The sequence below is a fragment of the Haliaeetus albicilla genome, chromosome 31 (genome assembly GCF_947461875.1).
Source record: "Haliaeetus albicilla chromosome 31, bHalAlb1.1, whole genome shotgun sequence".
In the NCBI taxonomy this organism is placed as follows: domain Eukaryota; kingdom Metazoa; phylum Chordata; class Aves; order Accipitriformes; family Accipitridae; genus Haliaeetus; species Haliaeetus albicilla.
Genome location: NC_091513.1, coordinates 2,649,789 through 2,671,320, shown reverse-complemented (window position 1 = coordinate 2,671,320; position 21,532 = coordinate 2,649,789). Strand labels below are relative to the sequence as shown.

Genomic DNA, 21,532 nt, shown 5'->3' with positions numbered 1-21,532 from the left:
GGGACACAGCCTGAAGGCCACGCTGTAGGTACAGCGCGGCACAGACCTGCACCCGCTCAGGTTAACTGTTAGGTGGATCCCTAACTCCTGGAGGTACAGTGATCTCCCAGTCAGGATCTCTGCACCAGGCTGTTAAACTGCACGGTAACTCGGGAAGCAGAGAAGGTCCAGATCTGGAGGGGATGGTTAAGCACAGGGCCTCACGTTGAACCTCCTCCTCTAAGCTTGTCCTGTGCTTACAGGGTTCTCGAGCCTCTCGGGCATCTCCCAGACTGGCCGGTTACTCCCAGCTCCCTCGTTCCTGCCTTCCCCTCCCTGCCTGCCTGCTCCACCTTGGCCCCTGCAGCAGCACTCGGCTGAGCACCCTCCGTTGCTCCTGGGGAAAGAGCGTCCTCCTTGCTCTCCGTGGCGTTCCCCCAGCACACGGTGCTGTAGCAAGGACAAGGCAGTCAGAGACAGACACAGCCTGTTGAGCAGAGCGTCCTGCACGCAGTGCTTCCGATAGAGCAGCTCAGGAGCAAGGAGGTGAGCTGGGTGTGCTGCCTCTCACAAAGAGCATTTTACATCGGCGACCTTCCCCGCTGGACCCTCTGCAGCCTCTCTTTTTCCCGGCGTTGTAGGTGTTAGGTTGTGTGGTTGAAGGTTCATCTCCACAAACACAGAGGAGGACAAAGGAGCAATGGCAGGCAGGGGAACCCCAGTGACCTAGGCAGAGGCAAGGGAGCACCCTGCTGTGGCTTTTGCCAGGGCTGTCGCAGGAGAGGGATCGCCCACATTGCCTGGGTATGAGGCTCACCAGACAAGTATTGACTCTCCCTTGCTCAGGTCACAGACTGACGGGGGGGATGCGCTTCTGTGGCCATGCCCTGCCTCTGAAGCCCGGCCGTAGACAAAAAACTGGCTCAAACTGTGAAGGTTACCAGGCAAGACGTGACGGGGTGCACGTGTGTGGCAAGGTCTGTGCGTGTGAATGTCTGAAACTGAATTCTGAGCTGTCAAGCAGAAGCCTGCTTCTTGCTACACGCAGCCAGCGTGGGCTGGTTGTAAATTTGGGTAACACCTGGAATAAGCAAAAGTGGCATGTCCCGAGTCCTACAGTTAATAAAGAGCTAGGAGCCAGAAGCCTTAATTCGGAGGCTGATCAGGCCTCGTACTGCTCACATAGACAACTTAGATTGGGAAAAGTGGGGGCGTGGGGTTCCAGAAAGAAGAGGTGGTGGCAAAAAGAAGGGTTCCCAGCAAGAAGAAGGGATCTTGAAGAGAAGAAAGGGACCCAGGAAGGAAAAGGTGAAGATCCTGGCTGGAGGAAATATCCTGGAAGTGGCGGAAGATCTTGGAGACCAGAGAGCCGCGTGGAGACAAGTGCCAGGGGATGCCCAGGGACCTTGACCAGCACCCTGCGAAACTGGTAACGGCGAGCAGCTGCACAGCAGGAACCAAGGTGACGTTCTGCCTGACCTTCCCGGGCCTGCAGTAGCCTCCCTGCTGGGAAGGGGAGTTGGATCAAGCAACTGCAGGATTCAATAGGAATGCATTTCACGAAGGTAAAGAGGACACAGCAGTGGCTTGGAAACGCTGGTTGGTTTAATGGTAAAACTGGAATTATTCTGTGAACTGTGCATTCCTTTTAATATGGACTTAACTTCAAAGCAGCTATTTTAAATTGTTCTGACTTCACCTTAATCGACACCTGCAATCTTCATCATCTTATCTTCTCCAACAGCGACACCACACCCTGCCCCTCCCCACCCCCTGCAAAAAAAACCCAAACCCAACCCAGGAAAAGAAGGACTTCAAGGGCAAGCTAGGCAGCAAAGTTGTGCGAGATTGGTCAAACTGCTCAAAGTTTGCAGAGAGATTGGAGCTTGCAATTCAGATGTGCGTCGCTCAGCATGGGGAGGGTGGTACGCACCTTTCACTGGAGTCAGAGGGAAAAACAGGGAGAAGGGAGCTGCAGCGTAAAGAGTAAAGAAGGACACAACGTTCTTAGGAAAACTCTCCTTTTTGTTTCCTTTTCCTTGCTCCTTCGCTTCCAGAACTCCGTGGTCGCAGTTTGTGCTGCCTCACCTCCAGCACAGCGTGCAGAATGAAACGACTGTCACAGAATTCGTCCTCCTGGGGTTCTGCAGCACCCCAGCCCTGCAGCGCTGCCTCTTTGGCCTTTTCTCTGCCCTCTGCTCTGCCACTCTGATGGGAAACGCACTTGTCTTTCTGCTTATCTGCCTGGACTACTGCCTCCACAGCCCCATGTACTTCTTCCTCTGCCACTTCTCCATCGGGGACATCTGCTACACCTCCAGCAATGTCCCCCGTATGCTAAGGAGCCTCCTTGGACAAGGCAGAACCCTCTCCGTTGCTGGGTGTGGGGCACAGATCCATCTTTATTTAATCTTTGCACTTACAGCGTGCGTGCTGCTGGCCGTGATGTCTCATGTTCGCTACGTGGCAATCTGCCGCCCCCCGCGCTATGCCCTCATCATGATCTGGAGGCTGCGCCTCACCCTTGCCACAGTTTTGTGGGCTTTGGCGTTCGTATTTGGTACACTGCAAGCCTCTCTGGCTTTACACCTGCCTTTCTGCGGCCCCTGCGAGGTTGTCCACTTCTCCTGTGAAGTTCTTGCTGTCTTAAAGCTGGCCTGCACTGCCGCTCCTGCCAATAAAGTCCCGATCTTTGCTATTTGTGTGTGCTTCTTCCTCTTGCCTTTAGCCTTAATCCTGATTTCCTCCCTGGACACCCCGGCCACCGATCTGCGCATCCGCTCTGTGCCAGGATGGCACGAAACCTTGTCCACGTGTGGCTCCCACCCGACCGTGGTGGGTGTCTTTTATGGAAACGCCATCTTCATGTACGCGGGGCCCGGGAGCGGTAACTCCTCTGGGAGGGAGAAAGTTCTTTCCCTTTTCTGCAGTCTCGTCAGCCCCAGTTTGAACCCCGTCATTTACAGTCGGAGGAACAAGCAGGTGAAGGAAGCCTTGCTGAAGCTTCAGAGAAGGAAGAGGGTCTTTCATTCCGTCTAGCTGGTGCTCTAGGCTTTCACCTGTCTCCTGTCTTTCTGCTCTTTCTTCTTGAGCTCTTGGGGTATTTCTCATGGAATGTTAAGTGGTTAAAACGTAACACAAGACATGGTTATTCAAATGCATTTGTCTCTTGTTTCTCTGTGCAGTCTGATGAATATCATGACACAAAATGACTCATTGTTATTCCTTGTATTGCAGATAACTAATTCTTGTTCCTCAGATGCAGCCGTCCTAGACGGGTAGTACGTTCCACCGGAACCAGGTGGAGAAAGCAGTCTTCTCGGTTCTAGCTAGCAGTCAGGATAAACTACTGTGTAGCAGGGTTTTTTTCTGAATCTACCCATTGATCCAGTAAGATATTCTTTTTCCCTACCGTATTTGTACCTCCTGTTATCCTCAGGATGCTAGAGCTTCAGCTCTACTGTTAGAAAGAAAAAGAGAGAAAACATGCTGCTGCTAATGGGCTTTGCTTCTCAGGAGGGCGAACGAGCCTGTGAAGGGTTTTCCTTCTGCACACTTTTGAGCCTGATACCTCTCATGCAGGAAGTTTCTCTGTTCTGGAGAGTTTTTGCTCAAAGCAGAGCTGGCTTCTCCCCAGGCACTAAGTTTTCCAAGCGGGAAGGGTCTAGGGGTGCGTGGCTTTAAGTAGCTGCCTGGATCCGCATCATAGCTTGTGATTTCATAATGGTCCCTATTGTGTCTCTGGAGTTGGTGCACACTGGGTGCCACTTAGCTCCTCCCGTGAGGGCTACTCCATCAGTCCCTGGGGAATCGGGCCCCCTGACTGACCTGGAGGTTCAGTTGTCCCCAAAACCCAGTGACTGACGTGAGGATGAACCCCAACGGGGGTTACAAAATGACACTTCTGGAAGAGTTACAGGTAGCACGGCCGGGGCTCAAAAGTGCAGTTTTGTGGGTTGGTTTTTTTTTTTCCAGTTTGGAAATCACTTTTTTAGACAGGAACCTCAAGATCAAAGCAGGAGGTGGGTTTGTTTGGTCTGAAACACTCATCCCTCTCCTGCTGTATTAAATACGTCCAGACTCTCGTGGTATACAGTACAGGTGATGTTATGGGCTGTTTTATTTGCGTATGGGAAGAAAAACCTCCTACAAGTCCGTGGTTTTAGGGCTGTGCCTGAAGGAGGAGGAGGCACGCAGAGGCGTGATGGCTCGTGGACTCGCGTGGACGCAGGGGTGGATGATGGCTGGGAGGACGTAAGGGAGCTCTCCACCCCCAGCCCCAACTTTTCCCTTCTTGTCGTTGCTAAACAGAGACATGACGAGGAGGCAGTGATTGACCGGGGAAGAAGGAGCAACGCTGTCAGTGTTCGCTATGAGAAGGAGGAGTTGGAAGGTGAGTCTCTGCTGAGATCCTGGTAGAGGAGCCACCAGCCCAGTGCGTTTTCCCATTGCACAAAGTCTCTCCTGTGTGCCTTGTTGGGTGTCACATCATGTGCAGCAAAACGTGCCGCGCTTCTCAATAAAGCAGCACAGTTATTGTCACGTTTTTTACTATTACGGCTTTTTAAACGGAGGGAAGAAGCCCCCCGGGAGGCCACGGTGTGAGTTGTAGCCATGGGGCTCGATAATTCACGGCTTTTTTTCTCGCAGAGGCTGCTCCTGGCTTGGAGAGGTCAGGAGAATCATGTCAGGAGAATCATTTCAGGGCTGCAGATGCGGGGCTGTGATTTTCTTTTTCTGTTCTGGAGTTCATTACGATGGGACTGATTTGATCGTCTCTTGTCGCCTCGTGCCATACAGCGATTTTGAAAAGAATTAGCTTGTGTTGCTGCTTAATGAGCAAGTCTGAGTGTTGTCCAGCCGAAGCTGGAATTTGAGAAGAGGTCCGATACTCTGGGGGCACTTTTAGATGACCCGGAGCCAACACTTGTTGTTGCTGTGCTGTTGCAAAGCTCGAGTAAAATAGGCTTGGAAAAAAGGAGGTCCAGTGAAAATAACATTAAGGGAAGCTGGCGTTGCTCCTGGGATTTAACCGTGGCTTAGCAAGGCACCGGCCACCTCAACCATTGCCGCAATGCCGAGAGTGCTGCAAAAAACGCTGCTTTTTCGCAGGCCACCGGACCCTGTACGTGGGCGCGCGGATGCCACTGGTTAGGCAGAGCCACCGGCATCACCGACGCCACAGCCAGAAGCATCGGGAAGGGGAACGGGAGAAGGACTCTGCCCCGACGGAGCAGGGCTACCACTGTAAGTCCCACCGCGGCATTCGCTAAACTCCTGGGGGCAGCGTGGGCGCTGGGGCCTTCTGCAAGCAGGTCCCCGTGGCTAGTTTGAGTGAGTTGCTGTTCTTCCGAGGGAAAGTAGTGGCCTTATTGTGCAACGCCCTCTTTTTCCTAAGTTTTACTTTTTTTTTTTTTTTTTTTTTTTTAATGCAGTTAAATGCCTAATGGGTTTAGGCTCGTCTTCCTTAGAGGGATCCTGGCTTTAAAAATGGCAATGTGGGGAAGGAAAGCAGCCCATCCTTATGCAGAGGTGGACTAGATGCTTCTCCTTCTCCACGGCTGTGTGCAAGCCCAGACAGACGCAGGGGAGAGGGGCCAGCCCAGTGTTTATGGCTGCACTGGTGCTGATGGCCACTTTGCACGTGAGCGTGACGAGCTGTGTTCAGGCGCGGTAACGGGATGGGTCTTTGCCTTCTGCCCCCAGGCTCCCCGTCCCAGCGGGTGCAGTTCATTCTCAGGACCAAGGAGGACGAGCAGCACGTCCCTCACCACTTGTTCTCCGAGCTGGATGAGATCTGCGTAAAAGAGGGCCGAGATGCCGAGTGGAAGGAAACGGCAAGGTAAATCCCCGCTGCTTGGCTGCGGTGGGAGAGGAGTCCCCGCACCGGCAGCGCCCGTGGGCTCTGCTTTCTCCTCTCCAGGACGCGAAGCTTTTGCAGCTGCAGGTGGCGGCACGAGGAGCCTTGTCCTCTTGCCACCCCGTGGCTCTGTCAAAGGGGTTGCAGAGCTGGGGCTGTTTTCTTGCAATGGGGCTGATCGCACCCGATGTCCGCAGGTGGCTGAAGTTTGAGGAGGACGTGGAAGACGGCGGCGAGCGCTGGAGCAAGCCCTACGTTGGCACGCTGTCCTTGCACAGCCTCTCCGAGCTGAGGAGCTGCATCAGCAAGGGGTCGGTGCTGCTGGACATTTGTGCCAACAGCATCGAAGAGATTGCAGGTACCGTGGGCGCTGCATCCCTCCGGGAACAGCCGAGCTCAGCTCGCCACGGTGCTCTTCACTCCCAAATCAAACCCTGCCCCAATGGCACGTCCTTTTCCAGAAGTGCCACTGTGTTTTTCTCATGAGCTGTTTTTGGATGTAGACTGGGCGTGCAACATCGCACCGTTTTTTTATTCCAATACGGGGTCCTTTTGAAAGCAGTCTGTGGGGTTGGAGAAGCCACTAGAGAATATTCTGCAGCCAAAAAGGAGCGTGTGTCAGGGCTTAGCAGGCTGCTCTTAGAAATACGGAGTCTGCGTAAGAGCTGAACCTCCTTAAAGGAACTATTTCTTACAAGCTGTTTCCTCGCATTCTTTTTTTTACTTTTGCCTTAACATCCAGCTTTTAAGAGTTTTAAGGCAGAGTTTATCTGGCGATGACCAAGCAGTGTATTTCTGTGGGGAAGATACTTGAAGTTAATTGCAAAAGCCGCTTTGGAGAAGTTATCTTTGACTGGCGGCAGGTCTCCATTCAGCCCTTTCAAGGGCTGGAGAAGTCGGAGCCGTTCTTAGCACGTTTCTCCCTGGGCTCGGCAAATTGCACTCGATCAGCACGGGAAACTCTGGGAACGTCTGTGCTATAGATTGCTTATAATTTGGGTAAACGTGTAGAGTCAGAAAGGCCAGGTCGGGCAAGAAAATTGCGTTCTTTAGAATGGGAAATATTTATCTTAGCGGAATGATGAATAAGCACTTGGGTGATGTTTCTTAGCAAAAGAAAATTCTCGTTTTCGCTGCAAAGGCTGAACATTATTAAAAAGCCTTGCTATGCAAGGCTGAGCCGGCATTAGGGTACAGCCTGTGTGGCACAGCCTTCCCTGGGGGCTTTGGGGGTCGGGACTTGTTGGGGTTTCTGCTCTGATGGCTTTGTTTCCCTTTGCCATCCTCAGATATGATCCTGGCCCAGCAAGAACAGTCCACGGAGTTTGACGAGCACACGCGGGCGCGAGTTCGAGAAGTCCTTTTGAGGAAGCACCACCATCAGAACGAGAAGACAACCACCCTTCTCCCCGCTGTCTGCTCGTTTGCTGATGTGAGCAAGAGGCAGTCAGACCTGCACCTCCTCTACAAGCCAGGTGAGGGTTTCTGCAGGGCTGTGGCCCCATTAGACTTGTCCGGGCAAAGGAGAAGCGTCCCAGTTGCTCCTTGTCCATCTTTCTGAGTGTCTTTCTTTTTCCTACCAGCCCAAACAATCACCCCTTGTCCTTCTCCCACCGCTGCGGAAGCTAAAGATGGGGTGAACCCTGAGAGCGGAGCAATGGATTTAAGCAAGGTGAGACACTCGTAGCTTTCTTACGCCTTTAGGGCCAGATTTGCTCTTGCAAACTTGGCTGCAGAGTGTGCTGCAGAGTGCTGTGGGCTTTGCTTTTGGGGTAATTGCCTGAAAATCGCTTGTCGTGCCCAGGCGGAGCTGCACTTCATGAAGAAAATCCCCACCGGGGCTGAAGCATCCAACGTGCTCGTAGGAGAGCTGGATTTCCTTCACCAGCCCATCGTGGCATTTGTCCGCCTGAGCCCGGCTGTCCTCCTCTCAGGCATGACGGAAGTTCCCATCCCAACAAGGTGCGAATGAGAAGCGCAAATTTTTTCCGTAAAAAAGACACCCAACCAAACATCAAGTTGCAGGCATCAGTTTGGTGTCCCAAGGGAACAAGGCTAGTGGGAGGGGGAGCAAGCGCGTTTCCCCCACCCACATCTCCTCGCCTTCGTTTCTCCATTCCCTGCTGTAGCTTTTAAACCCATTGGCCAATTGTAATGAAAGTTGGCCCCCAAATTAAATTTGCCGTCGGTTTTGAAGAATTTCAAATTCATCGCGGCGTCGCTGAGCCTACGTGTCCCGTCTTGAGCCACGCTCTGGGCTGGGAGCTGCCAGGGCTTTCCTTGGGTGCTCTTGGAGCAAGAACACCTTCTTCTCTCTCTCATTTTGTTTTTCTTGCCCAGGTTCCTGTTTGTTTTGCTTGGACCAGAAGGAAAAGCCCATCAGTACCATGAGATCGGCAGGTCCATGGCCACTATCATGACGGATGAGGTGCGACAAGATGAGATAGCTCCGGGTCATTTTTGCCTTTCTTCAGCTCTCCCTGTCTCTGAAGTAGTGAGGAAGAGGATTTGCTGTCCCAGCTGCCCGCAGCTCTCCAAATAGCCCAGCCCTCTTTCTCACCCCAAAGCAAACACGCAGCTTTGCATCACCCCACATCCTGGAGGCTGAAATCCCACCCGGGGTGCATCCTGCACCTCATCCTTCTCGCCGGGTTCCCCAGCACGCTGTCCCCAGTGGTGGCATTGCCAGGGCCAGTAAAACTTCTCTTGCTCTTTAAGCAGAAGGGTATGGTGTGCCATGGGGGACGGGGGCCTCGTGGGGGAGATGATTACAAATGCCCCGATGCACAGATTTTTCCTTTTGGGGGAATATTTCCTGCCCTTTCCAGCAGGAAATTTTGGGGAGAAAGCCTTGCGTTTAGCCAAGAGCTTATTGCACTGGTTAGGACATCCGAGCTGGGTTGTCCTCTCACCAGGTTGTCTTCTATTGGCAGGTTTTCCGTGACGTTGCCTATAAAGCCGAGAACGGGGCTGACCTCGTGGCTGGCATCGACGAGTTTCTGGATCAGGTCACGGTCTTGCCGCCAGGAGAGTGGGATCCATCGATCCGAATCGAGCCCCCGAAAAACGTCCCTTCGCAGGTGGGAGGCGCGAGGGGGACGGGCAGGACGGCTGGGGATGCTGTTCAGGGGCCCAAATTCACAAGGTCCCACTCTGACACAGTCACAGAGCCAGACCAGACGCAAAACAAGCCAGTGGTTACAAGTCCATAGCTTTATCTTACTTCCATTTTAACAGGAAAAAAGGAAGATGCCAGGAGCTCTTGATGACAGTGCTTCTCACAGCATGCTGGAGAAACACAGTGGCCCTGAACTGCAGCGGACGGGAAGGTGGGAGCTTTAACAGTTTGGGTTTTTTTCTTCTGTTTGCCTCTCAAATCTGAGCAGGCACCTTCCCTTCTAGCAGGTCTTTGGGGTTAGCTGGTTCAGTGAAGGGGCTCCACATTGCCAGCTTGGTCCCCTGGGCTGGGCAGGGGGGAGATCTGGGCGGCTGGGCTCAGCCCCAGCCATCACCATTGCATGCAGGTTTCCTTGATTTGGGATGAAGGAGGGTGCTTCTTTTTAGCCACGAAAGTTACTCTGTGCTTGTGATTGCCCTTCTGCAGCAAAGCAAAGTCAACGTGTTCCTCCAAGAGAACAGACTCTCTTCTTTTTCCTTCCTGCAGGCTCTTTGGAGGTTTGAGCCTGGACGTGAAGCGGAAAGCCCCGTGGTTCTGGAGCGACTTCCGGGATGGTCTGAGCCTGCAGTGCCTGGCGTCCTTCCTCTTCCTCTACTGTGCCTGCATGTCCCCTGTCATCACCTTTGGGGGACTGCTGGGGGAGGCGACCAATGGCCACATAGTGAGCACCTCTCTCTGTTGGGGGGCATGGGGGAGGATCAAACTCAGGCCAAAGTCCTTGCTGCAGTGAATTGGCTTTGGTTTTTGTTTCTCCCTAACGCTTTATTTACTCACGGCTGCCTCTCTTCCCCGGACAGAGTGCCATGGAGTCGCTGCTGGGCGCGTCCATGGCCGGCGTGGTGTATTGCCTCTTTGCCGGCCAACCTCTCACCATCCTCGGCAGCACCGGACCCGTCCTCGTGTTTGAGAAGATCCTCTACAAGTTCTGCAAGTAAGGCTGGCTGCCGCAGCTGGGTGCTGTGAGAGCCTTCAGAAGGGGGCAGTGATGGAGAAAAGATGCTTTTCTTTTCTTTTTCTTAGGGGTAGTTGCTAGATTTTAGTGACAGTCCTTTTGTTGCGATGGCTTTGGTGGGAGATAAACCACCCTTGTTGCCATAAGGTTTATTATTAAGCCCCAGCTTGCTGGCAGCAGGTGACTGGGTGCAAACCCAGCTGGTTTCAGTGTTAGGGCGTCAGGGTGATGTGGGAGAACACCACCTGGCCCAAGAGGGACCTGACCTCAAGCAGCCTCCAAGGTGTTAACACAAGATCCTTGTTAAACAGTGGTAACTAAATAATTGGCCTCTCCTCCTGTGGGTCTACCCCCTGCACCACAGCCCCGAGGCTCTCTGTAGTAGTACGTGGAAACTGCATTTCCCATCCGCAGCCTTGACACGCTCCAAAATTGCTCCCCGCTTTCCCCGAAGGCAGGCATGGCTCAGGGCCTCTTGCTGGCCTTTCCAGCCTTTGTTTCATTTTGCTTTCCCAGGGAGTACACGCTCTCCTATCTGTCTCTGCGGGCGTGCATTGGGCTGTGGACCGCCTTCTTGTGCATAGTGCTGGTGGCCACCGACGCCAGCTGTTTGGTGTGCTACGTCACCCGCTTCACGGAAGAAGCCTTTGCCTCCCTCATCTGCATCATCTTCATCTACGAGGCTCTGGAGAAGCTGAGTCACCTGCGAGACACCTACCCTGTGCACATGCACAGCAAGCTGGACTTCCTCACCAGCTACTAGTGGGTTTTTTTTCCCCCTGAGAAAGCTGCTGCCCCTTGGCAGGAGCTCCGGGCTGCACCTCCATCGCCTTTCCCTTACCCCTGTCTTGGCTTCTCTCCTGCCAGCTGTAAGTGTGAGGCACCGACCCATCCCAGCAACGAAACGCTGCGTTTCTGGGCGAGCAACAAGATCAACGTGTCTGGCATCGCCTGGGAAAACCTCACGGTGACCGTAAGTGCCCCGAGCCACTGCTTCCTCGCGCCGCGGCCATGGGGTCCAGGGGCATTTGCATGGTGCAGAAGTCAGAGCCCTTCAGGGAATGATGGGCTTCAAACTGTGCTAGTGCTGCTCGGAAAAGTCCTTGCTTAAATCTAGCGTGTGGTTTTAACCCGCTTGGTCCTGGGGAGGAGAGTCCACCTTGTCCCAGTCTACCTGGTCCCCAACGTTGTGGGTAGCAAGCGTCCCCCTCAGGCCTGTTGCAGGACAGTATTTCTGACTGGGAGGAAGGTTAAGTAGTGGGTGGTTTGATTATTGTAGAAGTTGTAGGACTTAAGTTCATGCTTGAAAGATAGTAATTGGTCTCCTTAATGGGTTCCTAGTAACTCCAGGCCTTGCTTTCTCGTTCAGTGCTGTCTGTAGGTACATGCATAAATTTGCATGTCTGAGCAGCCTCTCAGGCTGTTGTTGCTGGAAGCAGAGCCCGGGCCTAGGGCGGCAGGCTCTTATGGTGGCCTTCATGCCCTCTTGGCCAGGTTCTGCGAGCCCTCCCCTGGGACGGGACGATTTGTCTCTTCTCCTCCTTTCCTACCATGGTTGTCTTTAGCCCTCCTTCCCTCTTCCCTCTCTCTCTATCCCCAAGAGTTTCCAGTGTTTCCTCTTCCCTCTGGTGTCTTCTCTAGCCACGATTGCTCAAATGGCAGGCAGAGGACGTGCCGAGGGTGTGTGGTATGGTGTCCCCTCACATCTCATTTCTCCGCTCTGTAGTTCGATGTGTCACTTGTTCAGCTGCTGCTGCTGCTCATTAAATATAATGAGCAGGAGCTCATATAATAAATTAAATATCATTGGCAGGAGCAGTTACAGGGTCGTGGATCTTGGACCAAGATCCTCAAAACCCCCTAGCTATGCGAGGTTTCCCTGCCGCACGTGCACTGCCTTTGTGTCCTGACGCTCTGTTTCTCCAGGAATGTCGGTATTTGCGTGGGGAGTTTCAAGGACCTGCCTGTGGACGCGACGGCCCCTACACGCCTGACGTGTTCCTCTGGTGCTGCATCCTCTTCTTCGCCACCTTTGCCCTGTCAAGCTTCTTGAAGAAGTTTAAAACCAGCCACTACTTTCCAACCAGAGTAAGCAGAAGATGGTGGCCAGCGTCCATCTCCACACTCGTTTCCCAAAATGGCTTTCCTGGAGCACTAAGCAGTATTTGCCCCGCCTTGGTCAAGCTGGGAAACGTTGGCCTTTGCAGGCCAAGCTCTCCAAGAGCTTGGATGTCCCGCACTCATTTCCATGAGTGCAAAATCATCGTAGCATTTCCCACCTGCCTCATGACCTGCCCCAGACTGAACATTTTTGGGGTTTGATTTTTTTGATTTTTTTTTTTTCCTCCTCAGGTAGTAGGAAGTCAGGTTTCCCAAAGTTTTGGGGTTTTTTTTCCTTACCTTCTGTGCATTATGTGCTCGAGCGGAAAGTAGAGTCAAATGAGGAGCTTCCTTTTGAGGACTAAAGGATGCCTCGGTGCCTTGTTGCCATTGTAGCTGTGAGTGTAGCTGTAGTGGCAGGCATCTGTTTTCTTATTTTTAATATTATTATTATTATTTTTAGGTTTTGACTTAAACCAACCCTTGTCCGCCTAATTAAGCTTTTTTTATTGTCTGACACCAGATCTCACAGGGACAAACACAGCAACAGTATCTAAGCAAGGGATCAGGCTGCACGTGCTCAGAGGGGTGGTGGGATTTGGTTAACCAGCCTTAATGTTGTGGATGTCTGCAACTCTTGCATCTCACGTTACGGCCCTGTTTGCCATGCCCCTTTCACCTCTGGTTCCTTGCCCCAGGTACGGTCCACAGTGAGCGACTTTGCTGTTTTCCTCACCATCGTCATCATGGTGCTCCTTGACTTTGTGGTTGGGATCCCATCGCCGAAGCTCCAGGTCCCCCATGCGTTCAAGGTAATGGGGTGTTTTGGCAGGTGGGGGTGCCACAAGGTGATGCCGGGGCAGGGCAGGGCTGAGTCTGGAGGAGATGCTGGTGGTGTGACCATCTCCTCTTCCACCTCCAAGTGCCTTGCTTCCTCCTGGAAAGGAGAAGATGGCCCCAAAACTAGATGCCTACAGGAGAAGTATCTAGAGGTGCTTGCAAAGAGGAGACTGGCACTGCTGAAGCCCACGGGAGAGGGGGACATGAAGCCAGGGCTGGGAGGTGCTCTGACACAGGGAGGGAGGGGAAAATGAAAGCCAGTGGAGTGCCTGGGCTGGGAGACGATGCTGATGTGTGGGCTTTGTTGCAGCCTACCAGAGACGACCGCGGGTGGTTCATCAACCCCATAGGACCCAACCCTTGGTGGACGGTGTTGGCTGCGCTCGTCCCAGCTCTGCTCTGCACCATCTTGATATTCATGGACCAGCAGATCAGTGCCGTTATTGTGAACAGGAAGGAGCACAAGCTGAAGGTAAGGGCCTGTGAGAGATGACGCCAGCCCCAGCCCCTTCTGGGCCGCAGGTCTGGGGAGAAGCTCTTATTCCCGATGCTTTCTGAAGGCATTGGTTTGGGACAAGGTCAGGCTGCGTGGCAGGGTGCTCTCCTGGATTAACGATGATGCAGGGAGCAAGTGACAGGGCAGTTCAGATGAGCAACCTTTTGGAGGAGCAAATTAATCTTGGAGCAATATAGAAGCGCGTTTTTGTTTTAAAATGGCGGCAGCAGCAGCAGGTGCGGGGAATGAATTGTTTTGATGCGCTGCCAGGGATAACTCAGAGTCACACCTTCCTTGCAAGTGGTAGAATTTTCTTTGTGAGTGAAAAAAATGGTTGGGTGGTTTTGGGTTGTGGGGTTCTTTTTTTGGAGAAGTATGTATCGCACAAGCTCCCCATATCCCTTGTGTCTGAACTCCTGCCAGATTTTCACGCCAGGTGCTTGTGCAAAGCCTGCATACACCCTTACTCGTTTCCATTTCTTGTTTTAAATTCTGAAGAAGTTGACTTGTGCTCGAGCAGGGTTTGAGTCTGACTTGCGACGTTCTCCTTGCTCTTGTGCTATGGGATGCTCTGTTTCTTGTTTTCCTGCCTGCAGAAAGGATGCGGGTACCACCTGGACCTTTTCGTGGTGGCCGTGATGCTCGGGGTGTGCTCTGTGATGGGGCTGCCCTGGTTTGTGGCTGCGACCGTCCTGTCCATCACCCACGTGAATAGCCTCAAAGTAGAGTCTGACTGCTCAGCTCCAGGAGAACAACCCAAGTTTCTGGGGATACGAGAGCAGAGAGTCACTGGCTTGCTGATCTTTGTGCTCATGGGCTGCTCCGTCTTCTTCACTTCCGTGTTAAAGGTGAGAGGAAAATGCAAACCACCCAACAACCGCGAGCTTGTTGGAGGTTACCGAAAAACAGTCCCCTCTCTGCAGGCCTGAGTAGTTAGTTGTGGAGCGGAGGAGGAGGAGGTGATCCCAACCCTTGGGGCTTGACCCACGGTGGGAACCAGCCTCCGTTAGGCTTTGCAGCCCTTCAGGCCCCCGTTTGGTGTGCTCGAGGCGAGCGAGCAACGCAACTGCTTGAATTTTCGGGTGCCTTTCAGGCCCGCCCATGTTTATGGGTTACAGTTGAGCATATTCAGACCAGCACATCTGCTCTCTTTCAAACAGGCAGCCCGTTACTGGCTGCAATTTGCTCCCCAAACGCCCCGGAGCAGCCGTTCCCAGGAGCTAAACAGACTGAGGTCATCCCCGTGGGCTTCCTTGCACGTTCCTCCCACAAAGTAATCTCGTCTCTAGGCTAAAAGGAGGCCTGTGGCCTTTGCCTGTTGCCCCAAGAATAGGCAGAAGTGTTTTTCTACCGCCACAGAATGCGGCATAGGGTAGCACGGGTGAAATCGCCTATTTTCCTCCAACCTTTCTGGAAAATAGGATTATTCTGAGGAGAGGTAACTCCCAAGTTCAGCCTAAAGCAGAGCCTTAGCTCACTCGTGCGCACAAAATCTTTAATGGTTAAAATCTGACCCATCTCTAAGCCTGAACGGAAGCTGGAAAGCTTCAAGCAATTTTAGGCAGTGCCTGCGGAAGAGGGTGGTAATACTGAAAATGCAATATAGAAAAAGAAACGATTGCATTCTTTTTTTTTTTTTTTCTTTTTCCCCCCAGTTTATACCAATGCCTGTGCTTTATGGTGTCTTTCTCTACATGGGTGTGTCGTCGCTCAGAGGAATTCAGGTACGGACTCTTTTACAGCGTGCAGCATGTCGGCTCCCTGGTATTTTGTCTCCGTAGCAGCAGGGAAAAAAGCAGTGGCATGGGAAGAACTTCTCGCAGAGCAAGCAATGAAACTCTTTTGTGTAAGAAAAAGATTGGTGGAGGCACAGGAGGTATATAGGGCTGGGAGGACCAGGCAAGTTCAGCGCTCTCTGTTTCAGGGTTTAGGGCCGGTCAGTGTTTGGTTACGTGAAAGCGGGGGAATTCAGTGCAAAGGGAAGGCAGTTTCTACCACTGGTGGAAATCCTCGCTGGGGGATTCAGTGGGCCAAGAAATGCTAATAATGGAATGGCATGGAATAGTTGCCGTTTGGTGGGCAGCTCTCAGGGGCAAGCCGGTTGATAGATGGAGCGAAGGGAAAACGGGTGCTGCTCCCAGGAGGAACGCGGTGGGATCCAGGATTTCTGACGGCAAGCGAGATGCTGCAAACTGCCTCCACGTCTCGAGAGGGCCAGAAACTTGCCGCAGTCCCAAGGTGGCAACCTTTCCCTTTTATTTTGCAGTTCTTTGATCGCTTGAAGCTGTTTTGGATGCCGGCGAAACACCAGCCGGATTTCATCTACCTGCGGCACGTGCCCTTGCGAAAGGTGCATTTGTTCACGGTGATCCAGCTGACCTGCCTCGTCCTGCTCTGGACCATCAAGGTGTCCCGTGCCGCCATCATCTTTCCCATGATGGTAAGAGCTGCCGCCGCTCGGCAGCGGGGTGTTTGCAGCGTTGGAGCGAGAGGTGGCATCGTCTCTGAGCTCACCGCATCTTCCCTCTTATTCGTGAAGGTTTTGGCTCTCGTCTTTGTCCGGAAAGCGATGGATTTCTGCTTCTCAAAGCGAGAGCTCGGCTTTCTGGATGACCTTATGCCAGAAAGGAAGAAGAAGTTGGACGATGCCAGAAATGAAGCCGGAGAAGAAGAAGAGGTAAGGCTTGCTGGGTCCTCGGGGCTGGACATCTCCGTCGGGCTGTGAGATTGCCTGTTTCTCTTACAGCTTGTCTGGAAACGTTGGGGGAAGATCAGCACTCAGTCGAAATAGATCCCAATAGCCTGGATCCCACGTTGTAACCTTTGTTTCCTCAAGTAGCAGTGAGCTGAACAGTTGAATACAGGTGTAATTTTTAAAACGAGTTGTTTTTCACAAAGGTCATTATGATGATTATTATTATTAGATGGTGATGCTGCTGCTGCTGCTGCTGGCAAGATTTGCTCATAATCGTGTTTTGAACACACAATCCCCCTGCCCCGAAATCTTTGGAGTGAACGGTTTCTCCCCTGCTGCACTAATACCTATAGCTGCCAAGGGGCAGAAGGGGAGGGCAGACTGCTAAGTTTGTGCTGGGCATTCAGCTTATCTCCACTTTGACCAAAGACAGAGAACGTGATTTGTCCCTTTTTAACATCAGGAGTCCAGGAGGGCGATGGAAGCTGCTGCTGCTGCAAGTTCAGTTCAGCTGAACGTGGGGAAGACCAGTGACGTGGATATCCCAAAGCAAGGCAGTGACAGGTAAAGCCCCACCAAGCGCCAGGACCCCCGGCAAGATTAGCTTGAAGGTGTTTGGCAGAGTTTTCTCCACTTGCCTCTTTGTGGGGCATCCCACAGAAACCAGCAGGCAGCTTGGTGGGAAAATCAAATTCGGGGGCAGGGCTGCAGGAGGTGATCGCAGGGCTCTGACCCCAAGCAGAGTGGCTGCAGCACTCGCGTTTGACCCCCAAAGCTTGCATCATCAGTGCCTTTACGGTAGCTGGAGATCCTCATGCTTACACATGCGGAGTTGCAGGCGTGATCTGTACCAGCAGTGGCTTAGGAACCCGGACCGGGGCTAAACCCCAGCAAGAGCCTTTGCACAGAGCTGTTGCTCTGCGGCTCCCCGGCTTGCCTCCCAAAACTCCTCATCCAGCAAAACCTCCCACGCTTATGCGGAGCTTTGATTCTCGGGGCTCCGCTGTTCCTCTTGCTGATGCTAATGCCCTTGGTGGCATCAGTTCCCATAATCACGGATTGCTATGTAAAATATTTATTGCAGGACTGATCCTTCTGAGATTATTATCCTGGATGAAATGTCACAAACGACCGTATGGAAGGCTCTCACTTTGAAGACAGAAACCCTTTGAATCCAGGGAGGAAAAAGGTAAAGGATTGCACGTGAACGTGACCGTGCTCCTCTGCAAGCGACGGCGCACGCCTACGCTTTTCCCACGCTTTGGCCGGCAAGGCTGAGCAAACGGCCTGTCCCTGGGAACAGGCAGTGAGGACCGTGGCATGCAAACCAGCTCCTCTCTGCTGGGGTGGTCCCCCGAACAGGGCTGAATCAGCAGCAGCTGGCAGGTCTTCCACTGATGATGCTCTCCCTCTTTTTCTCTTCCCTTCGCCTTTCCCCACTCCCGCTTTTCACGTTTAGGAATCTTGACTTTGAAGGAGAGGAGTGAGAGCGTGACTTGGGGATGTGCCAACGGAGACGGAGGGAGAAAGCGCTTTGTTTCAGTTGGAGGATTCCCATTAAAGCCATGCAGACGTTTTCAGTTATCCTTGGTGTGCTTCAGGCATTCAGTATCTCTAGACCAGCAAGCTGAGGTGAACGTCACAGTCAATGGGAGTTTGGTGGTGTTAAGTCTGCGTGCGTACGTGCATGTGGGGGTGTGGGTTTGTAGTGGTAGAGGGACTGCTACTGCTTTATCATTCAGTGCTGCTCTTTTAATACCTAATTCCTCTTCTTTTTTTTTTTCTCTTTTTTCCAAATGTAAACTGGGAACGTCCAAAATAATTTTCTGTTATATTTGATGCATTCTCCACTTTCTTCTTCATCACGACCGGGTTTTTGTTCTGGTTTGGGGTCCTGGCTTTAATTCACTCTTATGTCTCTTACTGGTACGAGAGGGATGCCCTCTGTGGCAGGGCAGCATAGAGAGCGTCTGAGCAGTTGGCCTAAGGTGAAAGAAAAGCATTTGCTCCCTGCGCTCCAGTTTTACCTCTCTTGGTTTGGTTTGGTTTGGTTTCTTTTTTTTTTTGCTTTGGCTCTGCCATCAGCCTGGAAGCTGCAAAATGCAGAACTGCCACCTTCTTGTCCCCTGGCTGTAAACTGCATCTAAGGGAGCACTTCAGGTATTTGATTTTGAATACACCGTATGGTCACAGGAGTGGCCAGATGAGACCTGGGGCTCTGTGTCCCTGGGCTGCCCCCTCTGTTGTTCCTCCACTTCCCTTCTGTATTGGGTCTGGCTGAGTTGGAGTTCCTTTACCCCACAGCAGCCCTCGTAGTGCTGTGCTCTGTACTGGTAGCTAGAAAGCTGTTGATAACACAGCAGTGTTTTGGCCATGGCTGAGCAGTGCTGGCACAGCATCGAGGCTGTCTCTCTAACATTCCCCCCCTCCCCAGTAGGCGGGGGGTGGGCAAGATCTTGGGAGGCGAGGTAGCCAGGAAGAAGGCGTACAGGCAGCAAGAAGAGGCATCTAGGTAGCAAGTAAATCTTAGGTCCCTTCAGACGCTGGGGACCCTGCGTTCATGCAGCATTGGGCAGACCCCAGATGGATTTTCCCTTGGCACACTGTACAGATCCTGCCTGTGGAGAAGTTCCTCCTTTTGGTCATTCACGGTGTTATACAACTTTTCTTAGAAGAAAACAACTCTATGCGTAAAGGATGTTCACGCGCGGACTTCTTGCTGTACTTTAGATAACGGCAGGGCCGCGCAGGTGGCGTAATCGCTGGTACCAAGCAGGAGCTGCCTGGAGGCTCCTCTGTTACAGTCAACCAGCTCCGTTTATCCTGCGGCCAAGGGACATGTGTAGGGACACAGCCTGAAGGCCACGCTGTAGGTACAGCGCGGCACAGACCTGCACCCGCTCAGGTTAACTGTTAGGTGGATCCCTAACTCCTGGAGGTACAGTGATCTCCCAGTCAGGATCTCTGCACCAGGCTGTTAAACTGCACGGTAACTCGGGAAGCAGAGAAGGTCCAGATCTGGAGGGGATGGTTAAGCACAGGGCCTCACGTTGAACCTCCTCCTCTAAGCTTGTCCTGTGCTTACAGGGTTCTCGAGCCTCTCGGGCATCTCCCAGACTGGCCGGTTACTCCCAGCTCCCTCGTTCCTGCCTTCCCCTCCCTGCCTGCCTGCTCCACCTTGGCCCCTGCAGCAGCACTCGGCTGAGCACCCTCCGTTGCTCCTGGGGAAAGAGCGTCCTCCTTGCTCTCCGTGGCGTTCCCCCAGCACACGGTGCTGTAGCAAGGACAAGGCAGTCAGAGACAGACACAGCCTGTTGAGCAGAGCGTCCTGCACGCAGTGCTTCCGATAGAGCAGCTCAGGAGCAAGGAGGTGAGCTGGGTGTGCTGCCTCTCACAAAGAGCATTTTACATCGGCGACCTTCCCCGCTGGACCCTCTGCAGCCTCTCTTTTTCCCGGCGTTGTAGGTGTTAGGTTGTGTGGTTGAAGGTTCATCTCCACAAACACAGAGGAGGACAAAGGAGCAATGGCAGGCAGGGGAACCCCAGTGACCTAGGCAGAGGCAAGGGAGCACCCTGCTGTGGCTTTTGCCAGGGCTGTCGCAGGAGAGGGATCGCCCACATTGCCTGGGTATGAGGCTCACCAGACAAGTATTGACTCTCCCTTGCTCAGGTCACAGACTGACGGGGGGGATGCGCTTCTGTGGCCATGCCCTGCCTCTGAAGCCCGGCCGTAGACAAAAAACTGGCTCAAACTGTGAAGGTTACCAGGCAAGACGTGACGGGGTGCACGTGTGTGGCAAGGTCTGTGCGTGTGAATGTCTGAAACTGAATTCTGAGCTGTCAAGCAGAAGCCTGCTTCTTGCTACACGCAGCCAGCGTGGGCTGGTTGTAAATTTGGGTAACACCTGGAATAAGCAAAAGTGGCATGTCCCGAGTCCTACAGTTAATAAAGAGCTAGGAGCCAGAAGCCTTAATTCGGAGGCTGATCAGGCCTCGTACTGCTCACATAGACAACTTAGATTGGGAAAAGTGGGGGCGTGGGGTTCCAGAAAGAAGAGGTGGTGGCAAAAAGAAGGGTTCCCAGCAAGAAGAAGGGATCTTGAAGAGAAGAAAGGGACCCAGGAAGGAAAAGGTGAAGATCCTGGCTGGAGGAAATATCCTGGAAGTGGCGGAAGATCTTGGAGACCAGAGAGCCGCGTGGAGACAAGTGCCAGGGGATGCCCAGGGACCTTGACCAGCACCCTGCGAAACTGGTAACGGCGAGCAGCTGCACAGCAGGAACCAAGGTGACGTTCTGCCTGACCTTCCCGGGCCTGCAGTAGCCTCCCTGCTGGGAAGGGGAGTTGGATCAAGCAACTGCAGGATTCAATAGGAATGCATTTCACGAAGGTAAAGAGGACACAGCAGTGGCTTGGAAACGCTGGTTGGTTTAATGGTAAAACTGGAATTATTCTGTGAACTGTGCATTCCTTTTAACATGGACTTAACTTCAAAGCAGCTATTTTAAATTGTTCTGACTTCACCTTAATCGACACCTGCAATCTTCATCATCTTATCTTCTCCAACAGCGACACCACACCCTGCCCCTCCCCACCCCCTGCAAAAAAAACCCAAACCCAACCCAGGAAAAGAAGGACTTCAAGGGCAAGCTAGGCAGCAAAGTTGTGCGAGATTGGTCAAACTGCTCAAAGTTTGCAGAGAGATTGGAGCTTGCAATTCAGATGTGCGTCGCTCAGCATGGGGAGGGTGGTACGCACCTTTCACTGGAGTCAGAGGGAAAAACAGGGAGAAGGGAGCTGCAGCGTAAAGAGTAAAGAAGGACACAACATTCTTAGGAAAACTCTCCTTTTTGTTTCCTTTTCCTTGCTCCTTCGCTTCCAGACCTCCGTGGTCGCAGTTTGTGCTGCCTCACCTCCAGCACAGCGTGCAGAATGAAACGACTGTCACAGAATTCGTCCTCCTGGGGTTCTGCAGCACCCCAGCCCTGCAGCGCTGCCTCTTTGGCCTTTTCTCTGCCCTCTGCTCTGCCACTCTGATGGGAAACGCACTTGTCTTTCTGCTTATCTGCCTGGACTACTGCCTCCACAGCCCCATGTACTTCTTCCTCTGCCACTTCTCCATCGGGGACATCTGCTACACCTCCAGCAATGTCCCCCGTATGCTAAGGAGCCTCCTTGGACAAGGCAGAACCCTCTCCGTTGCTGGGTGTGGGGCACAGATCCATCTTTATTTAATCTTTGCACTTACAGCGTGCGTGCTGCTGGCCGTGATGTCTCATGTTCGCTACGTGGCAATCTGCCGCCCCCCGCGCTATGCCCTCATCATGATCTGGAGGCTGCGCCTCACCCTTGCCACAGTTTTGTGGGCTTTGGCGTTCGTATTTGGTACACTGCAAGCCTCTCTGGCTTTACACCTGCCTTTCTGCGGCCCCT

The 21,532-nt window shown here is 52.9% G+C and overlaps 1 protein-coding gene across 1 annotated transcript; it reads left to right on the top strand.

The window, feature by feature from the left end:
* Positions 1 to 4,002: 4,002 nt before the first annotated feature.
* LOC138683147 (electroneutral sodium bicarbonate exchanger 1-like) lies at positions 4,003 to 17,248 on the top strand (the record flags this gene model as incomplete). The annotated part of the gene is made up of 22 exons (XM_069774664.1): positions 4,003 to 4,372; positions 5,092 to 5,238; positions 5,686 to 5,821; positions 6,037 to 6,197; positions 7,129 to 7,314; positions 7,423 to 7,511; positions 7,644 to 7,801; positions 8,180 to 8,267; positions 8,773 to 8,919; positions 9,077 to 9,168; positions 9,504 to 9,678; positions 9,815 to 9,948; positions 10,486 to 10,731; positions 10,837 to 10,942; positions 11,896 to 12,057; positions 12,768 to 12,881; positions 13,220 to 13,381; positions 14,002 to 14,253; positions 15,061 to 15,129; positions 15,672 to 15,845; positions 15,945 to 16,073; positions 17,195 to 17,248. Coding segments are annotated over exons 1-22 (3,270 nt in total), but the record flags the coding sequence as incomplete, so codon positions are not given.
* Between the last annotated feature and the right edge of the window lie 4,284 nt (positions 17,249 to 21,532).